Source organism: Carlito syrichta, unplaced genomic scaffold, assembly GCF_000164805.1.
Source record: "Carlito syrichta isolate Samal-C Ts95f unplaced genomic scaffold, Tarsius_syrichta-2.0.1 Scaffold59673, whole genome shotgun sequence".
Lineage (NCBI taxonomy): Eukaryota > Metazoa > Chordata > Mammalia > Primates > Tarsiidae > Carlito > Carlito syrichta.
The window spans coordinates 206350-216184 of record NW_007003769.1 but is presented as its reverse complement, the minus strand read 5'-3'; the positions used below and the strand labels follow the sequence as shown (position 1 = coordinate 216184).

Sequence of the window (9835 nt, the reverse complement as noted above, 5' to 3'; positions counted from 1 at the left end):
GACGTGCTCCGCAGCCAAGTGCAGCAGGGACGCAGGACACGGGCCCGTTCCTCAGTTCTCCTCACTCACACGGGCTGAGCCCGCTCCTGCCTGTGCTACCTCCCATTCCTCTCACAATATGATGGCTGATTTTGTGTTTTAAGCAGTTAGGCACCTTCGATTTCATGTTGCATTATTAGTAATACAATGGCAGTTAGGGCCTCTACTACCAAAATGAGAAAAATTCGAACTACATTCTTTGGGGGAGGAGAGTAATAAAGCTGCATGGTTTAAAAATATTTACCTAGTAGTGGATTCAATAGGGCTTATACTTTCTACAAGAAAACATAGTCCAGAAAAAGAACAAATGTGTGATATGCAAACCTGGTCAGACATATTCTAAATGAAGCCTGTGCATCCTCTTGTGGAGAAGGGCCCAGGCTGACTGGGGTTCTTCACACAACACCACTCTCTGTGATGGCTACACCTAAGCCTTCGAAGGTGAGTTGTGGACATTCCATAAGCAGACAGCATGAATGCTTCTCCTGACACTGATGGTCACTTGGAAACGTAGGACTTAAAGTCAAGTAGGTCAACTCTCACACCTCACAAATCCTAGGAGAGAGGCATGATGGCGAGGAGCTTCTGCATTGAATGAATGAGGCTGTCTGGAAGGTATGAGAGTCCACTCAAGACACCACATTAACTACATCAAAAAGAAGGGCAGTGCCACCCACCAGTGACGCCCCAGACACACCTCTTCTCCAAGCCAGCTGCTCCTCTCAGAGCCTACACTTGGACCCTGGAGATGATGGTGGGTACACAGACAGACAGAGTGGTCTAAATGCAGGTCTCCTGGAGCTCTGTAAAATCTAGCAAGATGTATCTCCATCTTGCTATTCATTTTGACCCAACAAAGGTCCAGAAAAGACACTGCAGCAATGTAAACATGCAACCTAAGCTAGCATGAGGTTCTAGATAGTAAGCCTGAACTAGGAATAAGGCAACTGAACTGTGACTTTCGGGCCAGGGTCATCCAACTGCAACTATCCAGGCTTGGCCTGGCTTCTCTAGGGACTCATTCTGGCCTGAACTTTCTGGTAATCATGACTGTGAACTTCTGGCTTCTGAATTTTAAGTAAATGCTTTGAATACATAAATTTGGGAATTGAAATAGGTTTACCCTTTTCAAGTCAACATGACTTGGGCACTTAAAAGTTTACTTTCACACTAAGGAAGCCTTATCATATAGATTCTCTTTGCTGTCTATCATATTCATTCCTAGAATTAAGGGGTGAAAATGAACAGATTTGACTTCAGGCCTTCTTTAGGATATTCTCTCTTAACTCTCTCATAATAGTATACATACTCAAAAGCATCATTTAAATTCAAATGTCTATTATAACAAGATCCCTTGATTTGTCCATTTACCAAAGCCTACTGAGACTATACTTGGGGTATGATCAAACCTACGGGTACATCCACTGTGTGAAAACAGTCACTTGGCTCCCTGAACACCATCTCCCACTCTCAGCGACACTTTATCTTACTATAACTTTCTATTTCACAGATGATGCATGATCAATTCATTTTTGGTTGCTGAATTTACACTGTCTTTGAAAACAAACTATTCCTAATTGAGCATGAAAACTTACAAGTGTCCCTGAATTATGCACAAGTCACACATAACTAATAGACAGCAACAGAAGACACTAAATTGAGAAGCAGAAATGCGGTCCAGGAAGCATGTTTAGATCAACAAAAATCAAATAAACCAAGTATTCTTTATGCTAAAAAACTAAGACCAAACTAAAACAAGTATGCAATTCACAAGTAATTTTCTAAAATTTCAGCTAGAAAGAAATCTATGGACTTATGATTGAGTTACCATTAAAGCTTAAATGATTGTTCCCGAGGAACCATCACATCTGTCAGCATTATTCACAGCTAATCTTTATGTTAGCTGGTTGAGCCATTGGGTTTTTACCCCATCATTAAATAGTGCTCAGAAAAGTAAGCAGTGCATCTTAATTTGTTAAATACTACAAAATGACCTGTATCATAGAAACGAAGACTTTCATTTAAAGAATATCTTAAAATTACCATTGCTGAAATAAATCAAAATCTACATTAAAATATTACTAAACACCATTACATGCCATAAAAGAATAAATATAAATCATGGCAGATCAATAGCAGCATAACAAAGCATCTTTACATATTTTCACACTTTGGGCTGGGAAAGTACTCACAGCCTAGGAACACATTGGTAGAGTTCTGAATCTCACACTAACTCCTCCTACTACAAAGGGCAGTGTGAATACTAGCTCCCTTTTCTGCATAGCTTTAAAACTATTCTCAGTTCACTCAAGAAATGGAACCAGAATGGCTTTGTCAGATCAGTCCACTAGTCCTTGTGTCAAAGTGTTAAGGAAGACAATCAACAATGACTTCTAACTGTGTTTACACAGAAAAGGAAACTAAGGCTGTGCTTCACACACGAACTGAGTGTAACTTAAAATGAAGATCTGATAGGATTTGGGCATCACCAGCCCCAGCCTTTGCTCCAAAGATGTGATACGCTGGCTCCCACACCTCCAGAACCCAACAGTGCCCTATTCAAACAGTAATGCTGTTCTGGAAGCCTGTCACATGGCCAGACTGGGACTTAAAAACAAAATGCTATTGAGAAATTTCAGAGTTTTTAAGGTCCAAATGGGGCATTCATATAAAATATACTTCACTTGAAAAAGTAATTACTAATTTGCCAACCTAAACTGATCCTTAAAACCTGAAGCTATTCTGCAGAGCTGACTTCTACTCTGTTCAGAACTTATCAGCCCAATGTCAAATTTCCTGGGGGTAGTGTTGGGGGAAGGGATGTGGGCTGAGCTGAATTCATGACTGCTGTAAGGCTGGTGACTACTCCTCCCTAAGTCCTTGAAAGTGAAAGCAAGCTGAAAAATCAGATTCCTTATTTCACACACTTGCTTAATAGCTGATGAAAACACCCACATAACTTAACACAATGGTCTTTTTTGTTGTTGTTAAAACAAAGGTCTGCTGGTGATGCTTCACAGTGAAACCTCCATTATCACTGAGAATGTCACTTGGAAAACATTCTTAAGAAATGAGTCTCTTTCTTATAGGCTCAATTTCAGGATTCTCAAAACTCAATGTTCTGTTTAGAAGTTTCCATAATGAAGCCTATTTGTTTCTGAGGTTGACACTTTGCCTTCAGATTTATTTCACTCCAGTCATAAGTTGTGGTTGTCTTTGTTCTTGGTCAGAACCTGCAAGTAGACTTCATGAAGTGTACTGATGAAGCTGGGATCATTCTAGAAGAGATGGTAAGGTTAAGAACATGCAATGTCACATTTACCTCATCAGATCTTATTTACTTCCTTGATAACATCTTTGGAAAAAAAACTGTGTAAATGATTTGTATAGCTAATTACACAATCCCATCACCCAGAGATAGTCATGATTAAGATTTAAGTTCACACGGATATTTCTCTACCAAGACTGTATGCTCAAGAGGAGAGAAATATTACTCAGAACTAATCTTTTTTTTTTTTTAGATACAGGGTCTTGTTCTGTCACCCAGGCTGGAGTGCAGTGGCACAATAATAGCTCACTGCAGCCTCGAACTTCTGGGCTCAATCCATCCTCCCACCTTCATGCTAATCTTCCAGTTTACTTTATGAACTGATTCTGTAAGAACTTATTTGTTTTCTTTTATTAAAGAATGAAAACTCAAAGTCTAAACTGACATCCTACGTACCTTTATTAGATGTATTAATGTGTCCTGGAGCTGAGACTTGCTGAGAATAATGGAAGGCTTTCTTTGATTTTCTGGTGTTCCAATAGTTAGAGGAGAAGGGGAGCTTGCTTTCCTCTCAAGGTCTGAGGACCTTGTACCCGTCTGCTGGAAAACACTTGGGGATAGCAGAACTGAAGACACTGCAGTGGTTGTTGCAGTAACCAGTGGGGGGCCTGCAACCTGTAGGGGAACAACGGTTATTTGCATAAAGTGCAGAAGCCAGCAGCCAGGCCCAGAAGAGGGAACATTCGACAACAGGTATAAGCAGTATAAGGTTGGAGACCAGAATCAAAGGCTAAATACCTTGAGTCTGAGTTTACCATAAGTTTGGGTAAGCTTTCACTAGAAGCATTTGGACATTTTACACCTGGTTATGAAGCTTCTGTTAGCTAAAGGATGAGAGCCCATCTATATAAAAATGGTCTAGAATCATCATGGGAAGCCAAGTCCAACCACCCAGAAGGTGAATATGATAAATAACGATATAGAATGCACAGTAAGAACAATTCTATGATCTATTTAAAATGTAAAGTTTTTAGGGGGGAAGTCAAGAAAATGACTGGAAAAAGACATAAGGAAACTTCTGGGGTAACAGAAATGTTATAAATTAACTGAGTTGGTGATTACCCAAGGGATGTTACATACATGTGTCAAAACTCATTAAAAAATCTGCTGTTTAATGTATACAAATTATACTACAATAAAAAAGAATTTACAAATCCTGTATGTTCAATCTATTTATTATATCATTACAGGTATCAAAGACACAATTAATTAAAAATAAAGCTAATAACTCCCTCCCTCCCTTCCTACCCCATTTAGATGGGCTTCTAGGCTAATTACAGCTAACAATCTGAACACATTAAACCAGTAATCAACAGCCTCTTTAACAACTCTCACATTTGATGTGATCAACAGATCTACACTTCTCTCTGCTATATGTCATCTCATTTACAAATAGCACAGAGTCTGTCACAGTTTTAAGGGTATGTCTTCTAGTATCTGAACCATTAGCTTATTTTTGTTTGTTTTTTAAGACACAGGGTCCCATCCTGTTACCCTGGCTAGATTTCAGTGGTGTGATCATAGCTCACTGCAGCCTTGACCTCCTGGGCTCAAGTAATCCTCCTACCTCAGCCTCCTGAGTAGCTGGGACTACAGGCACATGCCACCATACCCGGCTAATTTTTGTTGTTGAAACAGGGGGGTAGAAGCCTGGGGAGGGGTTCAGGGGGTGGCCAACCCGGAACGTCCTTGGCCCCTCAGCTCCATGCCTGGGCGAGCAGGTTGTGCTGAGGCCATGGGCAAAGTGTTCTCTGCACCAGCTGACCACATCTTGTAGCTATGCATAGGGAATGTTCTCACACACCTTTCCCTGAGGCAGTCAGCCCCTCTTGGCAGGTTCAGATTAGATCAGGCACATCTAGATCAACGCCCAAAACCTTTGGTCACCTTTAGTTCATTATAATACTAAAAATTTCACCCCAAAGAGAATCCACAGCCATTCTGTATATATGAGACATATGTGTAAGCATGTTCTCACACTAATCCTGTGCACTAGAAACCCTACCATGGTCACCCTTAACCCTGTACTCCCCTCTATGGAAAATGCTATATAACCTATATCTCTTTTACAGTTGGGAGTTTTTTCCTGTTTGGCCTGCTGCTCTTGGGTCATCTTCCTTTAAGTTCCTGAATAAAGCCCACGTCTTGTCCATTGTCTCTGGGTCATTTCTTTGGCCTCTTGGACTCAGTGCCTTCTGTTTTGGGGTCTTTGGGACAGGGTCTTGCTGTTGCCCAAGCTGGTCTTGAACAATCCCAACTCAGTTTCCCAAAATGCTGGGATTATTAAGAGTAAGCTACTATGCCTGGCTGATTTAGTTTGTTTGGTGCAAAATAGGGTGAGAGCTCCTGATCACCACGTAGCACAAAAAACTACAGAAAAGACTGGTTAATGAGACCAGTCAGAAACTGACTTTAATTTAAATTCTGAGACTCAAGGAGAGGTATAAAGGCTCAAAGGCAAATGGGAATAAGAGTTTAAGGAATCGAAAAAAAGGGTGTGTATTTCAAGGCTGACTGGTGATGGAGAGAGGGGACAAGAAAAATGAGGCAAAGGGAGACAAACAAGGGATAGGGTATGCAGGCCTGGGAGGCTTTGTTGTCAGAGCAATGAGAAATGAGGATTGTAGCAGGGTGGTGTCCCTGTATCTGGAATGTGACAGCTCTTCCAGGGCAACGGATACTTCCTACTTACAGAAACCAAGCAGTCACTCATTTGGAATGAGGGCCCATCCTGGCCTCTACATGCAGCCAGGGAAGACATCCTTACAGAAGTGATCTAAGAGCTACAGAGGTCGCAGTGAACTCTGCCTGGGAGGTAGGGAGCCTGGTCTGAGAGGGGTTCTAAGATGGGCTTGGGCTTAATAGTTAAAACTTTTCACCAAGTTAACAATGTTTTACTTCACACTCAGCAGAGGAGCTTAAAAACACATAATACGTTTTCAGGAAATAGAAGTCCTTACTGGCATGGCACTGGACAACACCTTAGGCTGGACAAATACTTCAGGATCCTGGTTTTGCTGCATAGACTGGAACATATAAAGAAAAAAGGTAAACACATGTAGCAAGTTTCAATTAAGACAATTTCCTAGTTACTGCTGGAAAATCTAAGTTAGCAGGAGGGAATGGCTCAGACAGAAACTAGTTCCTAGGTTCTCTGACAGGAACTTGTGACAATGCAACCAGTTATTCAACTGCACAATGACAGCTTGGGAACAGCCTTTCCTCTTTAGTTCCTCTGAGAAAAGGGTGTGTGCAGAGTGTTTAAGACAACTTAAGAACCAAAAAAAAACCCCAGGTCCTAAACTTGGCTACTGCCACATAAATGAAAATTTACATGTATGTAACTCTCCCAGCCAGGAGGCATGTTAAAGCAGGGTGCTTTCCCAGAGGCCAGAATCTGGAGAGAGCAGCATTCAAGACAGCTGTTTGTACTTTCAGAGAAACCAGGACAATGGCAGCAGGCACATTACAGGGCTGAGATACCTATCTGCTAAACAGAATATTCTCTCTTCTTTTTTTGAGTCGGGATCTCACTCTGCTGTCTAGGTTAGAGTAGAGTAGCACAATTATGGCTCACTGCAGCCTCAGCCTCCTGGGCTCAGGTGATCCTTCTGCCTCAGCCTCCCAAGTAGCTGGGACTATGGGTGCATGCCACCATGCCCAGCTTTTAAAATATTTTTGTAGAGATGAGGTCTTCCTATGTTGCCCAAGCTGGTCTCAACCTTCTGGGCTCAAGCAATCCTCCTGCCTCAGCCTCCCAAAATGCTGGGATTGCAGGTATGAGCCACCGCACCCAGCCTCTCTTCTTTTTGTGCTGCAGAGTTCTCAGTAGAGATAGGCGAAGAATAAAAGTATAATGATGTAACCAAGATGCTAAGTTTCCTCTCTTTCTGGGCAAGTTTTCAAAGGAATGGAACAAAATATCCCATTAACTAGGAAATAACACACACTAATTATGATGAGCTTGTCTATATATTATTGTTTGGTAAAATGTTAAGATTGGGGATTATAATATTGTATAGAAAAGATAATTACTGTGTGTTATCTCCTAGTTAATGGGATATTTTGTTCCATTCCTTTGAAATCCTGCCCATAGAGAGAGGAAACTTAGCATCTTGGTTACATCATTTACTTCTATTCTTCAGCTATCTCTGCTGAGAACTCTGTAGTACAAAAAGAAGAGAGGCTGGGTGCGGTGGCTCATACCTGCAATCCCAGCACTTTGGGATGCTGAAACAGGAGGATCGCTTGAGCCCAGGAAGTTGAGCCCAGCTTGGGCAACATAGGGAGACCTCATCTCTACCAAAAAAAAAATAATAATAATTAGTTGGGTATGGTGGCACACACCCACGGTCCCAGTTCCCAGGAAGGCCGAAGTGGAAGGATCGTCTGAGCACAGGAGGTTGAGGCTGTGGTGAGCTGTGATCATGCCATTGCACTCCAGTCTGGGCAACGGAGTGAGACCCCAACTCAAAAAAGAAAAGAGAATATTCTGTTCAGCAGATAGGTATCATAGTCCTGATACCTATGGGGATTATTATTATTATTATTTATGGGCATGAGACTAAAATCCTGAAAAGTAACCAATACTGTTTTCAAGTAGCAGGTCTATCCCTTGCAGTTCTGTAATTTTGCATAGGTCACTTACACTCTGAATCGATTTTCTCTTTTGTAAACTCACCAACCTAATGAATTACTGTGAGGGACAAACTCTTCTTTGTCCTCCACATCTAATCTACGCCTAAGTCTCACTGGTCAGATGTCTTGCTAGAGCCACCTGTCCACACTCCCAGATTCAGGCCAACCAGCCCCAGCCTGGGTAACTGGTCCTGCTCCCAGCTCCTCCTTTCTCCGCACATTACTCCTTGCTTAAAGCCCTTCAAGATTTCCCAGGCCTCCAAGAACAAAACTCAAACTCCTTAACAATTCATTTCACAATGTCTTTCTCATCTCCCCATACTGGCTCCCCTAACTTTCTTGACACAGTAAACCCAAGAACGCTACGGGTCTTTTTAATAAATGAACTCATTTCATGAGACAAAGATGTAATTAAGTTCACCAAATGCCCTGACCTCCAAACCTTTGCACCTCTAGGAAAGGTCTGGCTAGTTTCTACTGAGCTGTCAAATCTCAGCTGAAACATCAGTTTCACTCAGAAGATTTACTTGACCTCACACCTTCAGATTTGGGATGCTCCTGGGCACCCCTGGGATACAGGGCACAAGGCAGGAACTTGAGACCACTGAGGGAATTGGGAAGGAAACTAAGCTGGAATAATTTGAATCTACGGCCCTAAGTCAAATGCAGACTCCTGGAACTGTCAGGCAAAAACAAAACAAAAACGCCTAACGTGCTTACCTATACAGGAAAATACAAATACGATTTTTTAGGTTTCCTCAGTGTAGTATTTTTGGGACATGGAATTGAGCCACACCACCATTCACCAATTACTTAGTTGTTTCCTACAGGGTTTCTTACCCCATGTCTCCTAGTCCCTGGGAGATTTTAAAGGGACAACTCTTTAACACTGCCTGTCTCATGTCAGTTAAAACCAGGGTCTTTGTAGTTCCATTCCATCCAACAACAGACCCCAGCCTGCCCGCCCCGCCCCCCTGCCACTACCTGAAGGGGAGCAAGCACCATGTTGCTCAGGGAGGCTGAGGCCGCTGCTCTTGCTGCTGCTGTCTTAGAGGGAGGCTCTATGAAGCTCTCGGGGGTGGCCAGCTGGCCAGCTGCTGGAGAAAAGCCAGGTACTACTGCACTTTTCCCAAGCGGCTGTGTCTGTATTTGGTCGTGCTGTGTAGTCAACCTGAGTTTCTGGAGGAGATCAACGCTTGGGAGGGTTGTGCCAGCCATGTTCGTCATGTTCAGTGGGGCCCTGAAGGTGCTCTGGGTGGCAATCAGACTGGCGTGGCTTAGCTCAGGGACGGGCTGGCTCAGGAGTGGAGACCTCTGTCTAGGTGTGGTCTTCACTGCCTGCATCATGGTGGTGTTTCGAGGTAAGCTGGGGGGAGCCTGTGCAGTAGGAGTTTCAGCTGGCAGCGTGGGACTGAGAACAGGGCTCAAAGGGACTGTGTAGCTAAGGGCATGCTTTTCACTGGACTGTGTGATGGAGGCTGGAGTGATTAGCACCGGGGTGGTGACTTCAGATTGGACTGAATGGTGAGCAGCAGAATGGACACCCAGAGTTTCCGACTGAGGGGCTCCTCCAGACTGCTCAAAGGGAAATGGCAGGAATGAGCTGGGTTCTTTCTGGGAGACATCTCCTGGCAGCCTCTCCACTTCTTCTGAATCCAGACCCACAACTGCTGGCTGTTCCTTTGGCAAAGAGGTTCCAAATAACTCTTCCACGGTTAGATGTTTATGTCCAGATGGAGCAGACTGAAAAACAAATCAAACCACCCAGTGAAAGAGATCTTGTAGATCAGTGTAACCAATCTTCTTTTTCATCAACCAAAACAGTTTGCA

General features: G+C 42.9%; 1 protein-coding gene across 4 annotated transcripts in view; it reads right to left on the bottom strand.

Moving 5' to 3' along the window:
* Window positions 1-3013: 3013 nt before the first annotated feature.
* DCP1A (decapping mRNA 1A) overlaps window positions 3014-9835 on the bottom strand; it is a 62504-nt gene continuing 55682 nt past the window's right edge. For all 4 annotated transcript variants that reach the window (XM_008050214.2, XM_021708370.1, XM_021708367.1 and 1 more), the window contains 4 exons: window positions 8990-9748; window positions 6328-6393; window positions 3764-3982; window positions 3014-3317 (listed from right to left, as the gene is read on the bottom strand). In XM_008050214.2, coding sequence (XP_008048405.1) covers window positions 3237-3317; window positions 3764-3982; window positions 6328-6393; window positions 8990-9748 — 1125 coding nt within the window. In that variant the 3' untranslated portion in view covers window positions 3014-3236. The remainder of the gene's footprint in view (window positions 3318-3763; window positions 3983-6327; window positions 6394-8989; window positions 9749-9835) is intronic.